A 27,329-nucleotide genomic window follows, 5' to 3' on the forward strand; every position below is an offset into this window, starting at 1 on the left:
GAACACAACATCTGTAGAACTCTTTTATTGTATTGAAAAACCTATATGCACTGCAGTTCTTGAAGATACTTGTGATATGCTATCGGATATGGCAATCTATTCATATAAACACGGACTGCAACAGTGTGAGATACTAAAATTAAATGTATTTGTGGAAATCATTCAAGCACCCAAAATATTACCGTAATTTTTTCTGTCAACTTTCTGATCACTTTCTGAGCCCACATTTTGAAAATATCTCAGAGTCTGTATACATATACTCTGTGTGTGTGTGTATATATATATATATAAAAAATACTGAAAAGAGAAAATGGAATTTGGGATTTTCTTTTTATACTTTCTGTACACTTTTATACTTTTAAAAATACTGTCGTGGCTGGCTGCAGTGGCTCATGCCTGTAATCCCAGCACTTTGAGAGGGTGGGGCGAGTGGATCACGAGGTCAGGAGATCGAGATCATCCTGGTCAACATTGTGAAACCCTGTCTCTACTAAAAACACAAAAATTAGCTGGGTGCGGTGGCACATGCCTGTGGTTCCAGCTGCTCAGAAGGCTGAGGCAGGAGAATTGCTTGAACCTGGGAGGCGGAGGTTGCAGTGAGCCGAGATTGTGCTGCTGCACTCCGTCTCAAAAATAAATAAATAAATAAAAATAAATAACTTCTGTTTGCTGATGGGCAACTTCTGAGGTTGTATATTTTTTATGTAGTCACTGACCTTTAAGCCATGTATGGTTGTATTAAAGCCTTTATTGTTCTTTCTTCAGTATTCCAAATATTATTTGTCTACATTTGCTTGTTTCTCTCAGGACTTCCTGTTTATAATACTTTCCAGTAAATGAAGGTGATAACTAATGCTAGCTAGTGTTTATGTACCTATAGATGACTCATGCATGTGCAGTTGTAAGATCTGTGGCATGGGGGCCACTGCCTTCCTCTTCCCTGCCTGTGGTCCCATTTTGGTGTTTTTGTAACTTCTGCTCTTTAATTTATTTCTTGTAATCATTGTGGAAGTTCCTGCGTTCCTTACTCTTCTTAGCAACCATGTTACATTCAGGGTTGGTGGGAAATACAAAAGTTCTGCCTCCCGGACAAAGAGCGGAAGACAGGGAGGGAGGCGTGATGTCTTTTCAACAATGGATGAACAGGATCTTTGATCAGGCTAGGATGTGAGGTGCGCATGTTGAGTGAATAGCAGTTGGCAGTGGAAACCTGGAAAATAACCACTTTCTCACAGTTGTTAGAAGTCCCTACCATTTTTAAATATCTTACTTTTTAAAATTACACAATTATGTAACCTGAATTTGGAGCAATCTTTAAATTAAATTCCTAATTTTATTGACGAGAAAACAGAGGCCCAGAAAATGTAGGAAACTTTTGTGCAGTTGTACATCCGGTTTTTATGTTTATTATAGTTAACTCCATTTTATTAGTGAAAGTCAGTTTTATATGTCTAATATGTTTATGTCTATATATATGTACATGTTTATACTTACGTACAAGTATTGTGTTATTTATTTACAAATGCATGAATTTTTTCTCTTGGACATTTTTCTTCACTGAATTATCTTGCATCTCAGATATTAGCCTTTTAACCTGATAGTCTCAGATTTACTGTGATTTACCTGTGTTGAATTTAGAACTTTGAAATCCATCATAGCACAATATAATTGAGAGTTTTACTGTTTAGCTAGCAGAGCTTGGCATTTATTGTAAGTAATGTACCGGAATAACCTTTTAAAATTATTCCATAATATGCATTAGTTCATCCAATAGAAAAGGAAATCAGATGATGTTACTTTAAAGTACAGTAGTACCCTCTTATCTGAGATTTTCACGTTCCATGGTTTCTGTTACCTGTAGTCAATGAAAATGTCATTCAAAAATGTCAAATGGAAAATTCTAGAAATAAACAATTCATAAGTTTTAAATTGTGCAGCATTCTGAGCAGCACGATGAAAAGTTCCTCTTCCCACCCTGTCCCACTGAGGACATGAATCATCCCTTTGTCCAACAAATCCCACTACCCACCCACTAGTTACTGAGGAGGTGTCTTGGTTATCAGATAGGCTGTCTCAGGATCACAGTGCTTGTGTTCAGGTCACACTTACTTTACTTAACCATTGCCCCAAAGCACAGGAGTAGTGATAATGGCAATCTGGATATGCCAAAGAGAAGGCATCAAGTGCTTCCTTTAAGTGAGAAGGTGAAAGTGCTCAACTTAATAAGGAAAGAAAAAAAATTGTATGCACTGCTTGCTAAGATCTACAGTAAGAAGGAATTTTCTATACCTGAAATTGTGAAGAAGGAAAAAGAAATTCGTTCTAGTTTTGCTGTTGTACCTCAGACTGCAAAAGTTTACAGCCACAGTGCGTGGTAAGTGCTTAGTTAAGAGGTACAAGGAGGCATTAAGTTTGTGTGTGCAAGACATGACAGAAGCTATCCATGTTTTCAGGCATCCACTAGGGGTCTTGAAATGTATCTCCCATGGAACAGGGGGGACTGCTATGCTGTTAAAAACACTGCTACAACTGAGGACCCAGACTACTACTTGTCACATAGCAAAATGCTCAGTGAATACCTACTAATGCATGGGGCTTACTGACTACCCAAACAAATCGTGTAGCTCCTTCAGGTGGGCATCAAAAGTAGATTTGTAGTTAGAACAGGAAAACAAGCACAGAGGAAGTCGTTTCTCTCTGGAATGATTGCTTTAGGCCTACAGTTCCTGTTCAGAGGATGGTCTTTGATGAGAGGAGCAATACATAGAACGTAGTGGTGCCTCTGCTGCTTCAGGATATATAGCAAATATCATGCAAAGTTGCAAAAACTGATGAATAAAAACACGCATATGTTGGAGTAATTTTAGAAGCCAATATGGTCAATATGTCATCTTTCCTAAACCTTCATTTCTTGTGCCCTTTGCCTAGGTTTTCTTATTCTGTCATAATTATAACTTCTTCCTTAATTCTTCCTTTAAAAACTTTCTTGCCATAGCATCCACATTAAACATTATAGACATACACCTTTATTTTTCCCATGATCTCCATGAACATAAGAAATATACGTGTAATAAGGATATTCCATTTGAGTTTGCACAATGGCAATACCTGTGTCATAGTAATAGATGAATTAAATGTACCCCATCCACTTTTTGTAAAGAATGTAATTCCATTTGAGCTCTTACTTTGAGGAGTTTAATTTTCATTAAAAAAAAACTACTTAGAATTAACGGTTTCTTAGCTGTTGGCCTAGAAATTGATTTTTTCTTTTTGCTTTGAGAGTTTGACATATAATTCCACCAAGCTGGGTATGAGCTACACAATCATGAAAAAATTATGTTTCTCCAGTCTAATGAATTGCTCACATTTTGTTTTTTAGCTCAGATAATTTTAGACCTTTTTCTGAGAGAAAAGAGGGAAACCTTGATATTTTTATAACCTACAGTGATTTTCATGGGAACAGTTTCACTGATCTACCATAGAATTTGACTTCTGAATGAATAAATTAAAAATTGTATGAATAGTATTTATATTACTGACTTCAACAGGGGTGTTTGAAATAAAGTAATTGCAGCTACATTTACTGAGCGCTGCTGTGTGCTAGTTACTGTGGTAGGTGATGTTCAGGCATTTTTTGTCATTGATCCCTACAAGAATTTTATTATGTGTCCATTTATAGAAGAAGTGGCTGAGGCTTAGAAAGTTGTTTTTTGTTTGTTTGTTTGTTTGTTTGTTTGTTTTGAGACGGAGTCTCGCTCTGTCGCCCACGCTGGAGTGCAGTGGCCGGATCTCGGCTCACTGCAAGCTCCGCCTCCCGAGTTTACACCATTCTCCTGCCTCAGCCTCCCGAGTAGCTGGAATTACAGGCGCCCGCCACCTCGCCCGGCTAGTTTTTTTGTATTTTTAGTAGAGACGGGGTTTCACCGTGTTAGCCAGGATGTTCTCCATCTCCTGACCTCATGATCCGCCCGTCTCGGCCTCCCAAAGTGCTGGGATTACAGGCTTGAGCCACCGCGCCTGGCCGGCTTAGAAAGTTGTAACGACTCTTCCAATGGGGCATTGCTCGTCGCAGTGCTCGAATTTGAACCAGGCCATCTATGTTGTAACGTAACCATAATGCATCTTTGGTACTGCAGAAAAAGACGTAGATAGTTCCTCATGAATTCATAAGTATCGTGTAGTAATTTAAACCATAGCATTGATCAGAATTTACAATTAAAGTTGTTTTTGTATGTATGCAATGTTGCCTTGGCTTTCGTGTTATGGATATAGGCTTTTGGTCAACCTTTTGAGGTGGCTTTTAGTTTCATTTGTTGATTATAAGGAAAAAAAGCAACTATTTCAGAACAATTTTGTTATTATGTATAAAAGCCACAAAATGATATGAAAAGAATTAAAATTATGGTTCCCTTCACAAGCTTAACTTGGGTATTTCATGCCATATATATTAAAGCATAAATTTAACATCACTTAGCATCCCAGAAAATACTAGAAATGCATAAAGGAGGACTGTCTTTAGTTGCTATGGGGACCATTTGCTCTCAGAAATTTTGGGTAGTTAAAATCACATCCATTATTGTTTTAGTCAGTTAAGTATATTTATGTAATATCATACTGAACAATCAGACTGAAGCTACTGAAAACCTTTAGGTGTATACTGTATGTTTTAACTTAGTATGATTTTGGATTACCTTTATTTAAAAATAAAGATTTCTTTTCTATTGATGAAACAGTATAACGTGTCTAGGGATACTCTAGAAGAAATATTAATAATTTTCCTTTGTGATATTATCTAACTCAGCCAAAGAGAGATGTAAGCAGCAGGTGCTATAGGATGTGGCAGGAACAGGTGGGGCAGTAGAGAGCCCCTTCCTCCATAGCAACCTTGAGGTCTCCTGGCCTCGACTTGAAATTGGACTTCTTATTTTTTTCTTTCCGGCTTTTATTTTAGGTCAGAGGGTACATACTCAGGTTTGTTACATGGGTAGATTTTGTATTGCTGGGGTTTGGTGTACAAGTGGTTTTGTCACCCAGGTGGCGAGCATAGTACCTGATAGGTAGTTTTTCAACCCTCACCCGCCTCCCACCCTCCACCCTAAATTACACCTGGTGTCTGAAATTGGACTTTTAAAACTACTGGTCAAGTGGTGTCAGTCTGGAGGGCAGAAGAGAAGGAAAGGCATCTCCACTAATGTTAAGGTCTGCTTCCTTTGGGCCTACAAACCATATGTTCTGGGAAAGCCTTCTTTCATCTTTTCTCATATTCAGCAGAAGGTTCACTTGCTCTTCTTGCTTCCAAGTATCCGAGGGTATTGCATGAGAAAGGAAGGCAGAGATGGCCATGGTTGGTGCTGCCTGCTCCATGGGGCCAGCGGGAACTGGGAACAGGTAGAAGCCCCACCTGCTGTTGAGTTGGCAGGGCGGGAACCTCATGCTCCCTGAGTGCAGTTGCAGCTTTCCAGCCGTGGCTGCAGATCTGGCATCCCTGTGCTCTTAGAGGCTGGGAGCAGGCAGGAGCCCTGCCCTCCCAGGCGCAGCTGCAGCCACCCAGCCATGGCTGTGGACTGGGCATCTTTGCACTCTCAGGGACCCAGGAAGACACCCCTGCCCCTGCAGGCTTGGCAGTGCCTGCTCCCACTGCCTGGCCTCTCCCTGCTCCCAGTGCCTGCTCCAGTCTTGGAGCAAAGTTGAAGCCAAACACAGGTGCTGTCGCAACCCAGCCGGGTGTGTGTGCGCCCAGGGCAGCACTGACATGCCAGCCTCCTGCCGCCTCAGCCCCTTCCTGACTTTAGGCACTGACAAGCATGGGAGGAAGTCTGAGGGGTTGTTGAGGGCAGTTTGGCACTGACCTGCAGGTGCCCCTCGGTATGAACAGCCTGGGTGCCATGAACAGCAGGAGGCAGACAGGCTCCAGGGCAGATGGAGGAGTTTCCCAGTGAAGTCCCACCTTCAAGCCAGGGAAGGCCTGAAGGCTGGGAGCCAGGCTGTCAGTCCTGCAGTCCAGGAGTGGAAAATTATGGTGGTTTTTTTTTTTTTGTGCCCACCCATGGCCACCCATGAACCGATCAACACACACTTCCTCCACTTTGAAGCCCATAAAATCCATGGACTCAGCCAGACTTGAGCACTCAAGCCAACCTGCCTGGGGAGAGGAGCTACCCACTCCAGGGTCTCCTCTCCACTGAGAGCTGAGCACTTGACTGATGACCTCCCTGCACAGAGGAGCTACCCACTCAAGGGTCTGCTCTCTTCTGAGAGCTAAACACTTGTTGGGACACCCTCACTGTGGAGTGGAGCTGACCCCTGTGGGTTTCCTTTGAGCTATTCTGTCATTCAGTAAAGCTCCTGTTCACCTTACTCACCCTCCACTTGTCTGCATACCTCATTCTTCCTGGACACAGGACAACAACTCGGGACCTACCAAATGGCGGGGCTGCAAGGGCTATAACACAAGCAGGGCTGAAACACACTCCTTGCTCGCCACATTGTGGGTGATAAGAAAGAGAGAAGGAGAGAAGACCTGTAGCCCTTCAGGGAGCCCAGACCTAGAAGCTCCCTGGGCCAGGGCTGTGGCACCCTCTTTGTGGCTCTGCAGTTCCTGGTGTCTCAAGCTTCTGGGTGCCACCACGTTCCCCATTGCCAGCCTTGGAAGCTGCTTGCAGGGAGCTGGTGCCCATGCCGACACCTGGAGCTGCCCATTCCGCCACAGCTGGTGTGCCTGACTGTGTGCAGTGGCCAGATCCCATGCTTGCTCACTTACACACCCCTCATCTCTCCACTTGCCCTTGGCAGGCATGGAATCCAGGCTGGTAGTGTCAGCCGAGTGCAGCCTTCCAGGCCAAGTGGGCCCACTGGGCCCAAGCAAAACTCAGGTAAAGGTACCACTGGCCACAGAGGTTTCCGGGTGGCAAAGTAACACCCCAAGGATCCCATAACATTATCAGCCATTGATGATCATTGCCTTGGTTGATTAATTCATTAGGAGTTGCAGAATGGTCTGGGTCTATCAGTCACTCACTATCATCACCTAAAAGTGACCAAGGTAGTTATAATTATTGTTGTTGTTGTCATCATCAGCATCTTTGTCATCAGCTTGTATGTGTGAACACATTTGATGGGTTTCAGTCCATTGTACGTAATATCTTTATTGCTGCTGATGTCTTCCCCAGCCTTCCAGTGGGGCTTACTCTGCATGGGTGACTCCTGTCCTGGCCCATCTCAGGGAGCTTCTTTGCTTTCTGGTGTGATGACATACTCTGGGTGTATATTTTCCATTTTCTACTTTAGACCTAGAATTGGCCATTTTTCCAGGGAATCCTGGTTCTTTTTCTGTGGGAAATGGCCATTAGAAGTTACAGTCTTAGCATGGAGGTGCTCATTACTACTTTATTTTATTTATTGTTTTTGGATCTTCTCATTGGAGAGAGCTAGGATACCTAGGTATGCACACATACACACATTTAAAGACAAACTGTGCCCTGAGTGCACACTGACAATTCCTATGCAAATTCAAAACTGTAGGGATTTTAACCTCCTTTATCTTACATCTTTATCCTTTTTCAACTATGTTTTCAGAAGAGTTGTATATTTTAAGGCATATTGACTAAGGAAAAGTGACGTTATTAACCAGGCATGTTAATGACTAGCCTGATCTTTTAGATCATGTTTGATAGGTAGCGCAGGCACTGCCACTCTGCCCATACTAGAGTGCTGTAATTACAGTTTAAAAGTGAACTGGCTTGAGACCTAGTTTTGCAAAGGTTTGAACCTTTAAATATGTAAAAAAAAGTTTGTCAGTGTTGAGCTCCTTAGTTTGATTTGGCCAAGTTAACCCAGTTAACAGTTGGATATTTGATTTTAAGACTAAAGAACTTCTAATTTTGCTGGTATTTCTAGTTACTGCATTTATTATGTATATTCTATATTATTTGGATTAACTTCTAGATAACATTTAAATACAGGTTTATTAAATAATGTTATTCAACTATTATGGATATATCATGAAATGAACTGTGTCTTAAATAATAGAATGAAGCTCTAAATTTCCCTATTCAAATTCTTCTTGAATATACCAATAATAATAGGATATAACTTTGGATATCTGTATATTATTTTGGCTATCTGTATATTCATTAGCCAATGTAAAGTGTACTTGTCAATATATATTGCTAGTATGTGATGATACAAGTAAGAATTTTTAGTTTTAGTACAGTACTCCAGATTGATAAATATTTGGGTTAACTTGGTTGTGGTCTAGAAATCAAAGGTCAACACTATGTTAATTATTAAAATAAAACATATGGGCTGTATAAAGGGTAGATTCTTCTTTGAGATGTTCAATTAATACAGGATTTAGCTTGCGTAAGATATTTCATACAATTACTCCAAGCCCTGCTGATGTTATTGGTGATATCTTAATATCTTACAAATGGGCATATTTGAAAATTGGATAATACAGACTATTTTCACTATTGAAGAAATGAAAGTGCCGCTTAATCCCCACCTTATGTCTGAGGAAGGGGGACTGGCTCGGAGCCCCTTGATGCCTGTGCACTCAGAGCAGCTCCAAAATGCCAGAGATTGATTAATTTGCTGCAAGTGCTGCTAACTTCCCAGACCTCAATTTCTTTCAATCATTGCTCTGATTATTGCAAAATTATTTCTGAAAGACTTAACATGTATCTTTTTGCTGGTAAATTACTGCTCATTTAGAAGTCCTGGAGTTAGTCCATTGCATAAAGAAGGTGGTAAGTCCAATTTAAATAACTATCAGTACTTTTTTCTAGCCTGCTCAAATTGAAATATACGCACATTTGAAGATACTCTTGCTTTTATAAAGAGCTGTATTTAACCCAGTCAGATATCTCCTCTCAGGCATCATCATTATGGTTATTTCACTAAGTGGACAAAAGATGGGTCAGTGGTTTCTTTAACAACCCAGGACATTCGGTCGCTGTGCTTTGCATGGAGTCTGAGGTTTTTGTTCCCAACAATTGTGTCCTAGGCTGTCTCTCCTAGTGAACTCTCATATGGTGAAGAACAGTCCGATGCCCATCCTTCCTCATTTTTTATGGTCCTTCTGTCATGTTATTAAGAATGTAGAGCGCCAGTGCTTGGCAGGGCTGCCTCTTTCTTCTGAAAATTGGGCAAAATCTGGCTGACAATTTTGCTGTCTCTACCTGATGTATATTTTCATCATTTTGTTTTGCTAGAATAACAAAAAGTTCCCGGTGGGTTTCTAGATGCTCAGTGGTACCTGAGGTTCTGAACACATTGACCTCTCCAGGTGTCACTGTCATGGGGGAAGGACAGGAGTGGCAAAAACTCTCATGCCTTTCTGGATCTGTCTTGCAGCAAAGAGATCGGAGCCGGCCATCACTCCCCACACTTCCCAGTTTAATTCCAGTCTAGGGAATGGAATCTGGGGACCAAAAGACATCTAAAATCAATTGATTTAGTCACTCGTTCAATGCCCGAATCACTTTTAATATCACCACCAGTCCTCCCCAGGATGTACGAGGCATGGTTGATATGTTACAGTTAGAGCAATAAGAACCTGGCAAGGATCCCTGCCTTCATGGGACTTGTATTCTAGTAGGGGAGATAGACAGCAACTATGATAAGTAAGAGAATTATGCAGCATGTTAGGAAGAGGTCAGTGGCACTCGTAAAGGAATAGCTAGGTGGTGCCAAGTAGGAGCATGTTTCAGTTTGGAATTTAGGCATCAGGTTAGGCTTCAGTGAAGATGTATTTGAGCAGTCCCTGGAAGGAGATGGAGTTGGCTCTGGGGGTGGGTGGGAGGGAAGCATCCTAGGAGGAGGAAGAGGTCTCAAGGAAGGAGGAAGCCTGGGCTGGAAAGAACAGTCAGGAGCCCACATGGTGGGACTGAGTCAGCCGGCACAGTGCGGCCATGACACAGTGGGACTGGGAGTGCCTGAGGATGGGAGGACTGGGTGTGTGCCTTCTCGGCGGTCATTCTTAGTACCTTAGCCTGTACTCCAAAATCTATAATCAGAAAGTTTCCATATCTAATTTAGTAGCAAAACCTGCCCATTTTTGTAATTCATTTGGTGACCAAACCTGACCTAAATGGATGTGAAGCTATTTAGGGTCTCTGGTTTTTCCTCCTTAAAGTCAATATTCCTAGGTTTTGATGCAGAAATATCAAAACCTAGGAATTATGGAATGCTGTCTCAGACTCTCCTTGGGGTGTCAAAGAATATGCAGTACAGATGCCTTTATAAAATAAAATTAAAAATCTGAATTCTGAACCACATTTTACTCCAAGGATTTCAGATAAGTAAGTACTGGTGACTTGTACTAGCTCCCTGTGGCCCAGACATTCACATCCCATTCCTGTTTTATGTGCTTGTCCTTTCCATGCTGGAAGATGGTTGTCCTCTCCCCCTCATTCTTAGCCAGCCGTGTTATTGGCTAGCCTGGTCTCCGGCTCCTCCCCTTCTTCAGTTCCCTAACTGTGGACCAGAGGATTTCTTCACTGTCTAGTCCACAGTCCTCTGAACAAGTCTGCTTTTCATATGCTCTGCCAAAAGCCTGAGACACTGAATGGAATGCTGTGTGCTGGGACAGGGACGGGAGGGACCATCTCTCCAGATACTTCATTAACACAACTGAAAATTGAATTAGGATTTTAGACAAAAACCTGCTCCACAATTGTTATGTATCTTTTAATGATGAAGATGATGCTAAATCAGAACTCTATCCACTTAACAAAGTCTGGTTTTACAGGGAAGCATCAGATGCACATTTATTTTTATTGATGTTTATCTTGTTTTAATTTGTTGTTCGCCTTTGTAGATATCTTTTTCCATCCCTTTTTGTTAATTTATGTGCTTATTTATTGTCACCTGTACATTTGAGAAGCACATCTATGACTATCAAAGGCAGGAATACACATGTTGGGAGAAGTCAGGGATGAGGAAATAGCCTTGTGTCAAGGCACCGGAAACAGACGTCAGCGTTGGTGCCGACAAGCAGCTGTGACTCTGGTCACTTGCACGTTTCTAGTCCACCTGATCTTCCTGGCAGTTGTCCCATCTTGTTCTCCTCGTGTCCACTGAGCTATCATAGGAGACATTGCCTGGTGCTTTGCCAGTGACTCTGAACACTGTGCATCCTCATTTCCTCATGCTCCAAGCAATATGGTTCGACACTGGAAGAAGGAAAGTAATACCTTTTCCTCACCCATCTCAAGGTTTATGGCTGAAATCCATATAACAAAAGACAGATTAACAAGATAAACACATAAAAAATTATTTAATACGGCTGGGTGCAGTGTTTCACACCTGTAGTCCCAGCACTTTGGGAGGCCAAGGCGGGCGATTACAAGGTCAGGATTTCAAGACCAGACTGGCCAATATGGTGAAACCCCATCTCTGCTAAAAAATACAAAAATTAGGTTGTGGTGGCAGGTGCCTGTAGTCCCAGCTGATCAGGAGGCTGAGGCAGGAAAATTGCTTGAACCCGGGAGGCGGAGGTTGCAGTGAACCAAGATCGAGCTGCTGCGTTCCAGCCTGGGTGACAGAGCAAGACTCCGTCTAAAAAAAAGAGAAAATTATTTAATACAAGTTTTACATGACACAGGAGCCTTCAGAAAATGAAGACCAGAAGACTCTGAGAAAACTGTGTTTTTACGAACAGTTGCGTGGAAGTGTGATTGAGGGACAAAAGGGCAGGATCTGATGGTAATAAACAGGGTGCACTGAACAAGGCCTGTTTGTTCAGAATCTCTGTGGCCTGTGTGACATTCCTGCCCTCCAGATACAGGGCAGGATACCTGCCACATGAAGGCCATTAGGGGAGGATGGAGGGAGGAAGTCAGAGAGTGACCTCTCTGAGTTTCCTAGCCCATCTCAGGGCAGAAAGGGGCAAGTGGAATTTCAGTGTCTGTGTCCTGCTTTGTTGCTAGCGCGGGGGGAAGATGGTCAGCATGACCTTTCTGATGCCGTGGTTTTCTCAGCTTCTTTCAGCTTAAAATACTCAGTATGCCAAGGTGCCCTATTTTGGGGTAGCATTTCCTGCACTGCATCAACGCTAACAAAGTGGAGGGTGAGGTCTCTCTCCTCCCTTCTCCTCCCCATGCATTACTTTGAGGACATCCCCTCATTTCTTCTCCATTAGCCCCACAGTGCATTTGCTGCCATTACGCATGTCTTCTCAGAATGGGGCTGATAGAGAACCTGATGTTGCTGTTGCATCTGACACATTTTTTGCTTTAAGAACCAAGGAGGGGTCTGTGAATGTGTACGTGTCAGGATTTCAAAGGAAACTAATAACGTCATTGAAGGCTCGTATCTTTTTCCCTCGTGGATCACATCTTTCTGTGTGTTGGGTCATTTGGCCTCCTCGTTTCTGTGTCTCTCCCCATCCTTGCCCTGCCTGGTCCTTTCCTCCCCATGCTTCCTCTCCTATTGCCTCACCCAGCTTTCCTCATTCTTTCTGATTTTCTATCTTCACACAGTCATTCCCCTGCTCTTCTCCAGTGTAGACTGCATGTTTTCCCATTTCTTTCTTCTGTTTTGTTATCTCACTGCCCCTGTGGCTCTTCTGTCTCTTCATGCCTTCCTGGTCTGGCCTTCACTCATTTCATTCATCCTATGGGGTGCCTCCATGGTTACTGTCTTCAGGCTGCTATTCTAGCTCATGATTCCAAACTGGAGTACTCTACTTCAGTGACCCAACATGATCTTAAAGACTTGCTTATGCACCTCTGACAAATCAAGATGCACAACCCCTGGACACCTTCAGAAAGCCACAGGGCTTCTAGTTTCTCAGATGATCACCGTATTGGCATCCTATTGCTGCTGTAAGAAATTAACTCAAACCTCGTGGCTTCATCATCTTACTGTCTTGCATGTCAGAAGCCCTAAAGTAAGTTGATGGCCGGGTTGGTTCCTCCCAAAAGCTCTGGGAAGAATCTGGTCCTTGCCTTTTCCAGCTTCTAGAGACCTCCCTCATATTTGATCTTGTGACACACTCCTCACACTTCAAAGCCCATCGGCACAACCTCTGCTTCTGTTATCTTTCCTTTGCATTGACCCTTCTGCCTTCCTCATAAATAGAGCCTTGTGATTACATGTAGCCAACCTAGATAATCCAGCCTATCTTCCTGTTTCTAGATCCTTATTTTAATCATATCTGCAAACTCCTTTTTGCCGTGTAAGGTAACATAGTCCCAGATTCTGGGGACTGGGATGTAGACATCTTTGGAGGCCCTTTTTCTGCCTACCACAGTCATGATGAGTTGGGGCAGTGTTGCTGGCTGATGACACACAGAACCTCTAAAACATTATTTTATATTCCCTGTTAGTCTCCATTGTAAATATGGATTCTTTGTCTAGGGTTTGGGGTTTAAGTCTGTTAATTTAAAGAACCTCATTTTACTCTTCTACCCCTGGAATGTTTTTTTGCCACTGAGGTTGTGATTCTTTTTATTTTTTTATTTTTTTATTTTTTGTTATTATTATACTTTAAGTTCTAGGGTACATGTGCATAACGTGCAGGTTTGTTACATATGTATACTTGTGCCATGTTGCTGTGCTGCACCCATCAACTCGTCAGCACCCATCAACTCGTCATTTACATCAGGTATAACTCCCAATGCAATCCCTCCCCCCTCCCCCCTCCCCCCTCCCCATGATAGGCCCCTGTGTGTGATGTTCCCCTTCCTGAGTCCAAGTGATCTCATTGTTCAGTTCCCACCTATGAGTGAGAACATGCGGTGTTTGGTTTTCTGTTCTTGTGATAGTTTGCTAAGAATGATGGTTTCCAGCTGCATCCATGTCCCTACAAAGGACACAAAGTCAGCCAGTATTTCCTGAGTTTTGTTTATTGTGCACTTGGGTACACAAAATGAATAAGATACGCCCCTGGACCTTATGATCTGCTAGAGGAGAAAGGTGTTACTGCAGGGGAGTACACGTTGTGTTGATTTCATTTTCTGGCTATCTTTAGGTTCCTTCCCTTCCTCTCTGTCTTCTCTCTTTGTGTCATTTGTTACTATGATTTCTGAAAACAATTTACCCATTTTCCCTTGACATCAGTTGGGGTCACGCCCTATCTCCTCCAGTCCATTACTGTACACACAGAGGTGTTTGTGTTACCTCTTTGCCTAAGGTCCTTCCATTCCCAGCATCAGAATATACGAAATCCTCAACATGTTGTATTTCTTGTTGGAGTCTATATTGTGCTTTTCCTTCCAGCCTTTTTATCTGCCATTCCAAGAAACACTTCTGTCCTTGCCATATGGGATAAGTTATACTTCCCTTAGAGTTCCCCTAGAGTTCTCCTATACTTTCCCTGTAGTTCTTTTATAGTTCTCATATAGTTCACCATAGTGACCCTATATTTCCCCTACAGTTCTGTGCTCTCTCTTGGCTCCTGACTCTGGAGAGCTTCTCTTATTCACTAGACTTTTCCTCTTTATTCCCTGCCTAAGAAACTTCTGTGCATACCCAAGCCTGGGCTCAAGCAGTACTTCCTAGAAAGCTTGCACTGACACCATCTCCAGGACTATAGTTTGAATATTTGTCCCCTCCAAAACTCATGTTGAAATGTTAATCTCCAGTATTAAATCAGTATTGAATCTCCAGTGTCATGAGCAAGAGGTGGGGCCTTTAAGAGGTGATTGGATCATCATAGAAGAGCCCTCATGAATGGATCAATCCATGTATGGATTAGTGGATTGATGGGTTATCACGGGAGAGGGACCAGTGGCTTTATGAGAAGAGAAGGAGAGACTTGAACTAGCACACTCAGCCCCCTCACCATGTGATGCCCTGTGCTGCCTCAAGAATCTGCAGAGTTTTGGCTGGGCGTGGTGGCTCACGCCTGTAATCCCGGCACTTTGGGAGGCCAAGGCAGGCAGATCATGAGGTCAGGAGATGGAGACCAACCTGGCTAACATGGTGAAACCCCGTCTCTACTAAAAATACAAAAAAAAAAAAAAAAAAAAATTTAGCCGGGTGTGGTGGCGGGCGCCTGTAGTCCCAGCCACTCAGGATTTTGAGGCAGGAGAATGGCATGAACCCAGGAGGTGGAGCTTGCAGTGAGCGGAAATCACGCCACTGCCCACCAGCGAGAAGGCCCTCACCAGATGAGACCATTTGACTTGGACTTCTTAGCGTCAATTACTGAAAGAAATACATTTCTTTATAAATTTTAGTTTCAGATACTCTGTTATAAGCAACAGAAAACAGACTAAGACATCCAGTCAGGTCTCCTCCTCTGTGCTATGGGAGGCAGTTCGTTGCTCTGTATTGTAATTATTGCCTTGTCTGTTTTTTTTCTAGCCAGACAATAGACTCAATTAGGTCAATGATGGTTCTTTTAATTTTATGTTCTGTTATATGATATAGTGTGTGCTCCACAAAAGATTGTCGCTGAATATTGGTTGAATGAATTCCTGAATCCATGCACATGTGAATGGTTTAATACAAAATGGCCTGCAGATTTGAGTAAGATGTGTGATTCGCTGTTCGTGTGTAGATTCTAGGCTAAAAGGATTGCTGCTTAGCACTTGGTTTCTCCTCCCTATGTACTATTTCTCTTAAAGCTGAATCTGACTTTTCATGTGATTAAGTACATGAGTTAAAATTTTTTAAAGGCTCTTTCCTGAGAGTTCATATGACTCACTAGAGTCACGCAGGGCTCCTAGTCCGAGGCTGTTTATTTTATAGGGCCCATCTGTGGCATGAAGACAGTGCGACTGTGAGTCATAGTCCTCTCAGCACATGCGTAAGTCCAAGAAGGAGGTTTTCTTATACTTGAGCGCCCTCAGAACAGCCTTGAGTAGTTGTGAGGGGTCAGTAAGTGCAAGCTTGAGATTGCTTTTGAATAAACATTCTTTTGAGAGATACTTCTATTTGGAGAAATATTAGGAGATTATTACAAAAGTATATTGTTATAGGATTCATGCCACAAGTAAATAGATAAATAAATGGATAGATAGCCCTAAGGCCTGTTTGTTGTTGTTAATAAACAAATACTTACAGATATGAAATCTGCCTTTGTGGCTTAATTTCTTTTCCCTTCAAAAACCAGAGAGGTGGTTCTTTTTCAGTTAGAAACAAGACTGTGGAGTAGTATGTCTAAGATTATCCTTAGGGCTAGAATTGGCTTATTTCCTGGAGTGGGGTGAGGATCGGAGATTGAATATCTATGGAAAACAGAGAGGAACCTTTCTAAATGCTCAATTTGGTTTTGTTTCATTTTTTAACTTGATGGTGTCTATGAGAACAAATTTAGGGCATTTAGTGAAAAAAACACAGACATATGTGGGACTTTATATTCTGACCTATGACATTTTATGGTATAAACAAGACTGTTTTACAGATAGTACTAAAGATACTGTTGATGGAACTGTTCTTCCCCACTCCTGATGTTTCCTTCCAAGTGGCAGGAACTGTACTATTGCAGCACTCCTGTCTGCCTTCTCACTGCCCAAGCTGAAGCTGCCTGGGAGGAAGGGCTGAGCATGCCTAGCCCAGCCCCTTCTTTGGGGAGCTGACTGCCTATGGGAACCCTGTCCCTCCATCGTGTGAGTTTTACAGCAGCACTCAACATATGGGAGGCCTCGTGGTTTTCTAGTGTGGCCTGGGACTGGGTTGGTGAGTCTGTTTAATTCTGTGCTTCAGGAATAGCAAGCCTATTGTTCCTGTACTCTTAAGTCATACTCCTCGGTCTCAGGTTTATCAGTAATAAAGGTGGTACTTTGATAGCCACTCTGCCTTTGTCCTTAAATTCATCCCTCAGGTGTTCCAATGCTCGGGCGGGGCTGCATGGTGCCAGTCGTTATGCCTGTGTCCTTGCATATGCCTGTGAGTTCTCCCAGCAGCCCTGACAGTGAGGGTTATCATCTCCTCTTTACAGATTAGTAAGTGAGGCTCTATGAAGGTTAACCACTCTGGATGATCACTATAGGTTTGGCACGCTGGGCAGGCTAACTCCCAAACTTGTGTCCCTTAGGAGATTCAGCCAATGAAAATATCATAGATAAAAACCTTTAAAGGACTTTGCATAATATAAATCACTGGGTAATACAGATGAGTTCTATTCCCTTGTAGGCTGGCATTTTCGTAGCTATGAATATAAACATTTTAATATAGCCTGCAAGTCCCTGAGTACAGAGGTGCTTGCCCACCTCTCTAGCTCCATTGGCTGCCTTAACTTCATCCAGAGCCTCCATCTCTTTCTCACCATCTTGAGCTTCCTATAGCGTTTCCTGTAACTAGAATGCTCTTCCCCTCCCACCCTTTCCCTTTGCCTGGTTAGCTTCTGTTTACCCTTCAGATCTCAACTCACATGTCACTTCCTCAGACTAGCCTCCCACATCTACTATATCTGCAGTTGGTCTGCAACGGGGTTTCTACTAGCCAGCTCATCTTTCCTAAACCACCCAGGCCATCATTTGTGATTATGTATTCACTCTAAACCTATACACCCCAAACAACTGCAGGCCCATAAACCCAGACACCACTTTTCTTTTGTGTACCATTGTAATCATGCTGTCTTGACATAGTGATAGCACGTGGTTGGGATGCCAAGAGTGGTTGCTGGGTGAATAATGGACATAGTGCTTGGGCATTATGCTTGGCATAATAATCATGTATTAGCCTTGAGGTCTTTGTCCATTGTTTTTTTACTAATACTTATAAATAACATGTTAAAGATAGCCTTTTTTCGTGATTATGAAATACACACACACACACATGTTTTCAGCTTTCAGGGCTGGATATTCATATTTGTCTATGGAGGACTGTTGGTGTGAGAAACTTTATATATATATATATATAGAGAGAGAGAGAGAGAGAGAGAGAGAGAAGAGAGCGCATGAGAGCGAGGGCACGCACAAGAGAGACAACTAAAATCTCTAACCTGCTTTTGAGGCTTTAAACTATTGGAAGCATAAAATGGATTTCCAAGTGTGCATAACTAAAAGGGTTACTTAATATGTAGGGATAATAAAAGACCAAACTGCCCCAGCTGCGGAATCTTCTTTATGTGGTCCTGGGGATACGGGATGTAGAGAGGAACCTCTCTTGTTACACAGGAATGCCATTTAATAGTTACTAGGCACCTACTTCTACTTGGTTTTGTATATCCAGGAAGAATGTTAAAAGGGTCGAGCTATTGTTTTAGTCCTGTTCAATAGGGAGTACTCTAAAACCTAACTTATATTTGAATGTTATTCTTAATACCATGTTTATTATCTCATTTATAAAATGAGGTCAGTAATAGGGTAGTGGGTGAGCTACTTTTATTTCCTAGTCAGGCATAAAAATAAGAGAAAGTGCTGTAAGACCAAATGTTGATAGTTTGAGAACAAGGAAATGGGAAAGTGTTCTAAGACCAAATGTTGATAGCTTGAGAACAAAGTAACAAGTTTTCTGTATTTTTACTCCCCCGTTGCGCTAATTCAACATAATTACTGTTTTGAAAAGGCAAAACCAAAAATTTCTTCACACTTAATTTTGCATCGCTCAGTCTTTAAAGTGTTGGTCATGGCAGAATTTTAGTTTCCTGCTCAGCTGTTCTCCTGGCACAACTGCCCATGGGTTATAAACAACTGCACTAAGATCTGCGTGAAAATAGCATAGGTAATATGCCATTGGGTGTCTGACTGTTTTGCTCTGACAGCTTATATTGCCTTTTTTTTGTCCTCCTCATCCCCCTTGATACAGGGCATTGATGTACGAGATGCTCCTCTGAAGGAAATCAAGGTGTCCAGCTCCCGACGCTTCATTGCTTCATTTAATGTTGTGAATACCACCAAACGAGATGCCGGAAAGTACCGCTGCATGATTCGCACCGAAGGAGGTGTTGGAATATCAAACTATGCAGAGTTGGTAGTTAAAGGTATTTAATGTGTTTTTATACCCCAGAATATTCTTCTAAAGTAGGTATGTTAGGTGGCTGTTAGTTCATTATCCCTTTAAAGCTCAAACTTACCCTTGTCTGTTTCTGAACAGTGGTTTGAGGACAGGCTATTCTGATGGATTGCATTTTAAGTACAGATTTTGCATGTGAACAATATTTTTGAAAAATGTATTTTATCTATGTTGATTTAGTTGCATACGAAACAATGAATGTGTTCTTGGCAAAGTATATGCCGGCTCTATATACAGAGATTACAACCTATAAATTTTTTTTAAGGAATAGAATTTTTTACTTATAGAAAATCACTTAAAATGCAAATATTCATCAGCCAGGGTGTTTATGATAGCAGGGTGGTTAATAAAATGAAGCAATATCGGTATAAAAATGCTCAGTCATATCACACAAGCCATATTGATAATACTGTGTTAACATTCATAATGTTCCAGTTAGGTTCTATTACTATATTTTGCATGACTGAAAAATTGAGTCATTATATTTAAGAAGGTAGGGGATGAGGGAAAATAGAAAGCGGAAATAAGTTTCTTTTAGCTGGTTTAATGGGTTTTTTGTAGGCTGAGGAATTTATAGCATTAAGCCACCAAGACAATTTTTGGTCCCAGACAGGATAATTTCGACTTCGAGGTGTACCATGAGGCATTTTTAGACAACCTGTGGCAAGCCATTGCTATTTTTCCTAGAAAAACAGAATGAGGCCTGCTTTAAGAAAAGTTTTCCCTGCATTTGTTAAATATGGCACATAAAATTGACCTTTCTACATATATAATCCCAGCACTTTGGGAAGCTGAGGCCAGAAGTTCCAGGCCAGCCTGGACAACATACTGAGACCCCATCTCTACAAAAATTTTTAAAAATAAAAAAAGTTAGCCAGGTGTGGTGGCACTGCCTATGCTCCCAACTACTTAGGAGGCTGAGGTGGGAGGATTACCTGAGCCCAGGAGTTCTAGGCTGCAGTGAGCTGTGATTGTGCCCCTGCACTCCAACCAACCGGTACAGAGTGAGACCCTGTCTCTTAAACAAAAATTGTTTCTTATGTGGTATTGCTTTTATCTGCACATTTCTCAAGATAGGCAACTTTAAAGATTGCTGGATTCAAATCCCAGAACTAGGTATGTGGATGTGGGCCATTGGCTTGCCCTGTGTATGCTGCTGTTTCCTTGTGTGTAAGGTAGATATCAGATAATAATGTTATCTACCTTATAGGGCTATGAGGAAGATCAAATGCAAAGTGTATATTATATATACGACACTTAGAACAGTGTACATAGTGAGCGGTGGATGCTTGACAGGCCCTTGGTGGGAAGGGAGAGGAGGACAGGGATAAACTTCTCTCTGATCCAGTCTGTCAGTGGTCTTCACTGGAGAATGGATGTGAGAACTACGTTTCTAACTTTTTGAAAATATAAATACCACCTATTGTCTCCTTCCCCCTCTTGCCACACCCATATTGAGTCAGAATATCCAGGGACACAGCCTCTGTTATAAGACCTTCAGCTGAGTCAGCCATGTGCTCTGTTGTGAGATCACCACTGCCAATGTTAGTTAGTCACATGTAGCTTATGGGGGACAGTGCACCCCAGTGAGGCCACCTCAAGAATTGATCGTCTGCAGCGGTGACTGATGTTCGGCATAAGGAAGTGCACATTAAGATACCTACTCGGATAATGTATTTGTCCCAGCAGATTCTTAACATGTTTTTATTTGTGGTGCGACTTGAACCAGCCTGATGTTTAGGTTTAAAGTCTGTAACAAAACTAAGATTCTTCCCTGAGGTACACACCTTACCCTCTTGAAAGTGCTCTGGCAAGTGAGGCATCATGATGTACAAAAAGGACACTAGTTTGCCTACAAACTGTTTTGTCATTTTAGAGTTCATCATTCTCATCATCATCATTATTACTACCGTTATTTAATTTTCATCTTGGTTCATCTGTTTGTGATTATTTTTCCTTTTCTTTCAGTTGCTATACTGCTTCACTGTGACCTGCCACTACCCATGTTATTGATTAGTGGGATGCAAATCTAGTAGTATCTCTAAAAATTCCTTTGTGGAAAAGTTAACTTGTGGGAAGTTATAAGTGAATTATAAATTTCTAGTCTACCAGGGCTAACATAAATAGAAAGAATGAATGGGTTCGTATTCATGTTTGTGCACCATATTTTCCTGCCTTACGACAGTGTAGTAGTATCTTGGCTCACTGTGATAAAAATTTCCAGGGACTTATTTCCATTTCTGTGCACTGCCACAGCTCGTGACAATTTGCATGCAGTTAGGACTCAAATATGAAATTTAGCTTTTTCTGCAGTTATAATTTTATGGCCATATTTTGTATATACATATATTTTTTAATGATATAGCATGCTAGATACTACTAGTTTTATAAAGTTATTACCTTGAAGCAATTACTTTAAAATATACACTAACGGTTTTAGGCCACTTGTCTATACTTTAACACTTCTTTATATATCATATAATATTTGGAGTGCTAATGTTTTACAAATGGGAGAAACTAAAGTCCATAGAGTTTTAACTTTTTAAGGTCACACACTGATTTGTGGCCAGCCTCCCAAATAAAGACCAAGTCCTTTAATTGACTAACCATCACTGTCATCTTTCTTCATGTCTAGCTACTTTTGGTAACCAAGGACATAAAAGTATTTCATATAATCTCTACAATGCATGTGTATATGCATATATATCAATACCCTACTTAGTTACATTTCTGTATTTCATTCGTAAACATATTTCATACAGTTAAATATGATACTGACATATTTATTGATGTATCAGGCATTTACATATGCATATCAGTTAGATATATGTCCGTGTGCATGTAAGTACTCTCATTACTGGCTTGATTTAGAATAGTTTTATGGTGTTCTTTCACTTGAATTAAGAAATATTTTAAATTGCTTTTTATCACTTTGTACAGATTAAGATTCTTCTCTCCTCCCTCCTTCCTTCTTTACCTCTTTCATCCTTTCCCTTTGGGAAAATTTGTTGAAAATTTAAATGTTGGCAGGGCGTAGTGGCTCACGCCTATAATCCCAGCACTTTGGGAGGCCGAGGCTGGCAGATCACTTGAGGTCAGGAGTTCGAGACCAGCCTGGCCAACATGGTGAAACTCCATTTCTACTAGAAATACAAAAATTAACCAGCTGTGGTGGCACACACCTGTAATCCCAGCTACTCAGGAGGCTGAGGCTGGAGAATCACTTGAACCTGGGAGGCGGAGGCTGCAGTGAGCCACGGTGGCACCACTGCACTGCAGCCTGGGCGACAGAGCAAGATTCTGTCTAAAAATGAAAATTTAAATGTTGCCTTATTCTTGTGCTGATTCTTCTGTAAACCAAAAGTCCTTTTGAATGTCTGTCCCAATTATTTCCAGGTTCTAGTTGAATCCTTCATTTGATTTAGTATATCTGGTATTTTTCTTAATGGAGAATTAATATAGAAAATATTATCAGGAAACAAATGCATTTAAGTCCCATCTAATTTAGGATACTAGTAACAATGTCTTAAATGAGTGAGTGTACTCATGACCCTTTGTGACTTTGTCCCTGAGTTTTATTTTGAATGGCAGTTCAGCAACCCTTGCTAGCATTTGCAACTCGAAAGTAATTAACTGCTCTTTCAGCCTGGCTACATAAATGCCTTAGGATGTACCATAAAGGCCCATTTCATGTCTCGGTTCAAGGAATCGCCTAATGATATGAATTGATGTTAAATCATTGTGAGTTAAGGCAGAGCTGTTTAAGGAAATGAAAAACCAGCACAAAGTTTCAGTTTATAAACAACAGGAACAATATTTTAGTAAATTTACATTATGTTTTACTCTGAAGTAAAATTCATTCAGAGTTTGTGTCTTATTTTGACTTAGTCGAATGAGATTTCCCCAGCAATTTAAAAAAGTCAGTATGATTTATCCCACCTTGAATATAAAAAAGAACTAAGACAACCAACCTAACAAAGGGAACCAGTGTTGCTGGTTTTAGCTGGTCTAGGAATTAACCCGGTATCATCTCAGGTGCAAACCTCACATGGTGCTAGCTTCCCTGAGGTCCTCTTCAGCAGGAAACATGGCTGTGATCGATTAGCTGTGTCTGCCATGCAAGAGGATGCAAGAGGGTAGCAGAAATTTCAGCAAGCAAGCCAGCATATTCCAGTAATAGGATAGAGCGGATTTTATTTTTCCTTGCATTTGTATGAGCAAAATGAGGAGTTAAAAACAGAACATGCCAAAAAGGCACAAACCACCCATAGATACAGTCTTTGAAAAAAATCACTAGATTTATTTTTTTCTGCGAGGGAGATTTATTCAGATAGAAATATGTTGTTTTGTACAATTATCTCATTTATCATGTGTGATGTCACCCACAGTGACAGCGGCATGTGGAATACCTTCATTTGGTGCCTAGAGAGCCTTTCAACAGGCATCTAACTAATATACTGGGAATACGATTTATGATAAGATTGACAGTGATATAGAAAAAGAGTCAGTCTCAGATTTTAAACAATGAGAGGGACTTTCTTGGGTTGTAAAGTGTGTTTGCTAGTGATTTCTTAGTTTTATCAAGCTGGGCATGGTATGTTTTTTGCTTCAGAGCTTTCCCTTTTATTCACTGCTTTAGTAAGACTTATTACTGGAAGTTCCCTGAGTGGCAGCAATGGTGGACTTCATTATCCAGAATGCTTGATTCTCCTGTAGCAGAATGAGTTCATTGTGATAGTTACTTTGGGAAAACGAGTCATCCTGGAAATGTATTTTTGATGAGATAAACTATAATTTCAGCCATGTTTTTAAAGTGGTGATACCTTTGGAATATAAATATAAGGGAACAATTTAATGATATAGAAACTAATACCTTTGATGATTTTGAAGACATTCTCAATAAGGAGATTGACAATGAATGCTTCCTAGAGCTTAAATACTACTACTTGAGAGAACTTTTACCAGTTAACTTTAGTGAGAAAAAAAAAATCCTTTGATATCTGTGTAACTGACTCACTCTCAAGATACTGTAATTAGTATCCTAAAACAGGCATCACTTTAATGCGTTTTTGTCTTGAGAATATTTTCTGTATTAATTCACCATTACACAAAGTAACAGATATGCTAATTTGCATATGCTATGCACAGTGGTTGGTGTCCTAAAACAAATTAGGGTTATGCCTACTTGAATAAGCTTATGTGTTCAAAGATGGTTTATTTCACAACTTTGAATGCAGTGAAAATCTTTATCAACATGTTTTTTCTTATTAACCCAAACAAAATTGTTCTTATCAATTTATTCCCAAAATTTATTATCTTCTACATTTTAATAATTGATGCATGTTTAGCTCTTTTAAGACTGAAGACAAAGAATTTGAAAGACAGTTTTCTGATTTGCCTTTCAGAACCACCTGTTCCTATTGCCCCACCTCAGCTCGCCTCCGTAGGAGCCACCTACCTGTGGATACAGCTCAACGCCAACTCCATCAATGGCGATGGGCCCATTGTGGCCCGAGAGGTGGAGTACTGCACGGCCAGTGGGAGCTGGAATGACCGGCAGCCAGTGGATTCCACGAGCTATAAAATTGGACACCTTGACCCAGATACAGAATATGAGATTAGTGTGCTTCTGACGAGGCCAGGGGAGGGTGGCACTGGCTCTCCTGGGCCAGCTCTCAGGACGAGAACAAAGTGTGCTGGTGAGTATAAGGAACCCTACAACGAATTGTCATTGTCTCTCCGGGTGTTAACTGGCAGCACTGGGGTTGATCAGATGACTAGCACGCTTCCCCTAGCTCTATCAAAACCTGTGTATGAACAGAAAATGCCCTTAGCCTGTGAATAGTCAGCTAACAGCTTGTGAACTTGGAGACCAGTAACCTCCAGGCTTGGTGTTTCTCAGCCTGCCCCCACCCTTTTTCCTATTGTTAATTTACTTCTTACTCTGAGTACCACATAGTTCATATAGGAATTGTCCGTGAAGTTTATAGAAACTGTCTACTCTAATGGTGTCCTCTAATAGGTCAGACTTTCTTATTTGGGCCCCTTTGTTTTATGTTCACAGTGAATGTGCTTGCAGCCTGGAGGGGCTCTGGAATAACAGATTCCGTCTTAGAGATAGCCTTAAAGATGTGTTTTCATTGGTGGGTGTTTAATGGAAGGTCTGCTGTCTAATGAGTTGGGCCCATTTGTGTCATAAGCAAGAGTGATTTATGTGCTGGGTGCAGTCTTTAGTTTCTTAGATTATAAATTTCTAATTGTGCTAAACCCGTTCCGCAACTTAAATAAAAGTAGGGTTAATGGAGAGAGAAGTGTAAAATCTTCCAAAAATCAAAACCTGAAGAAACTGCCCAATTCGAGGTTGTAGTGTTGTTTCATATGACTACTCTCTGGTAGGAAGCGGAGAGAGACAGTATATTGGGATACTGAAGTGTTCTTTTATCTTGTAAATGAGAAATTTCTGTGTTGAATTGTGTGCTGAGATGAAGAGATTCCATAAACTGTTACGGTGTTAGTTAATTATTCAGATAGCATTAGATAAGAATACATTTATCAATGTTTCATTTCTTTCTTAAGTTTTAAAAATGCTTAGCGTAGTCAGACTCCACCTGGTAGGAGTAAGATAAATTATTAAACCTTAACCATTGTAGCTTGTTTTTAAATTTTTTCTTCATAATTTGTATTATACTATTTCCACAAGTTCGAAAATTCTGTAGTTTAAAAAAGACTTTTGTTAGAAAAGGGAACAGGTACTTTTTTCTTCTGGGGATACATGCTATTGAGTACAAGGCCTGGCCTGGGTTAGCAGACTGTGTACTTTGCTATTTTGTACATCTTTCATCTGTTCCTCAGACCCCACATCTGTGTCCTCCTGGCACCTTGGTGCAGGCAGTCTGGTCCCTGGAATAAGACCTGCTGTTTTGAACTGGTGATTTCCCACAGCCCTGAGTAGTAGCTCTAAGGAGAAAGGGGAATTTCCCAATCCTTTCTCTTCCTGTCTTCTTCGAACCTCGTCGTCTCCTCTATTTAGTTGAATAAATTCTGTCATTGTTGTAAAACAGTTTTATCTTATCATTTGTTGCAATGCAAACAATAGCTGTGGATAATCTGCCTCTGTTATTTTACACGATAGGCATTAGTTTCAAATCTGTTATTTTACCACTGCCTTATGAATTCTCCAGGGCAGGTTCTTTGATCCCCATAATACCGATGGTGAAAGTGAAGCCTACGTGAGCTCCTTTCCACTTCCAAGCTCACTCTGTAAGAAGTAAGTTTAGTGTTATTTCACTTTAGTGTTAGGAATTCCTGTTTTGGGCATGGCAATATATGGTTTCTCTCTCTCTCCAAAAACAGGTTAGAATTTCATTGTTTAGGCCGGGCGCAGTGGCTCACGCCTGTAATCCCAGCACTTTGGGAGGCCGAGGCGGGTGGATCATGAGGTCAGGAGATCGAGACCATCCTGGCTAACATGGTAAAACCCCATCTCTACTAAAAATACAAAAAAAAAAAAAAAAAAAATTAGCCAGACATGGTGGCAGGCACCTGTAGTCCCAGCTACTCGGGAGGCTGAGGCAGGAGAATGGCATGAACCTGGGAGGCGGAGCTTGCAGTGAGCTGAGATCGAGCCACTGCATTCCAGCCTGGGCGACAGAACAAGACTCCATCTTAAAAAAAAAAAAAAAAAAAGATTTTCATTGTTTAGATTGGAGAGAGAATGTGATCTGTTTCAATTTTAGTCACTAGCAGCCCCACCTACATAATGTTTCCAGTCCTGTTCTTTTTTTTTAAACACATTTTTGCCTTTTCTTTTGGTTTTGTGTCTGTACATCTCAGCTATTGACACATTGCTGTATATATTTCCACTGATTATAATGCATGTGTCTGTGTTTTCAGGAAGCCTTTTGATATTGCTGCATGATGTGTAAATGGATAATGCTCAAAGAAACAAAGTAACTTTTCATAATAGATTGACAGTTATTTTTAAGAAATGAAAACCAATTTTGAATTGATATTTGTAGGCCTACACTGTGCCTCGATGTATGAAACCTCACCTAAGCCAAGAAACCTAATGATGATGCCCCCTTTCCTCTTAATTGTTTGCAGCCTGCAGTTGGTGTTGTTCGTGATGCATGGTCTGGTCGTGCCCTGCGCTGGCATGGAGTCACCCTCAGAAAATGGAGGGAGATATGTTAGGTGAAAGGGTCAAAGTTAGAAAGAAGAGAGTGAGGCATGTTTGGTGGGTGAGGAAAGTGAAAGGTGAGGAAAGTGAAGTCAAATGAGACTTTTTGCTATAGAAAGAAATATAGTTCACCCTTCTTCACCTGGGGTTTTGAGAAAATCTGCAGGTAATATCAGTAATCACTGTTGATGATCTGTGTGGAATTTTGGGAAGCAGGAGCAAGTTAAAGGGAAAAAGATGC

General features: G+C 41.2%; 1 protein-coding gene across 17 annotated transcripts in view; it reads left to right on the top strand.

Moving 5' to 3' along the window:
• Positions 1–27,329, top strand: part of PTPRM (protein tyrosine phosphatase receptor type M) — an 847,035-nt gene that overhangs the window by 378,808 nt on the left and 440,898 nt on the right. For 10 of the 17 annotated variants that reach the window (XM_065534197.2, XM_065534199.2, XM_065534198.2 and 7 more), the window contains 2 exons: positions 18,703–18,877; positions 24,315–24,608. In XM_065534197.2, the coding sequence (XP_065390269.1) occupies positions 18,703–18,877; positions 24,315–24,608 (469 nt within the window). Of the gene's footprint in view, positions 1–16,457; positions 16,630–18,702; positions 18,878–24,314; positions 24,609–27,329 lie in introns of those variants that run through there. The other 7 variants (XM_065534205.2, XM_074022859.1, XM_074022861.1 and 4 more) reach the window with 1 other exon arrangement.

Source organism: Macaca fascicularis, chromosome 18 (assembly GCF_037993035.2).
Source record: "Macaca fascicularis isolate 582-1 chromosome 18, T2T-MFA8v1.1".
Lineage (NCBI taxonomy): Eukaryota > Metazoa > Chordata > Mammalia > Primates > Cercopithecidae > Macaca > Macaca fascicularis.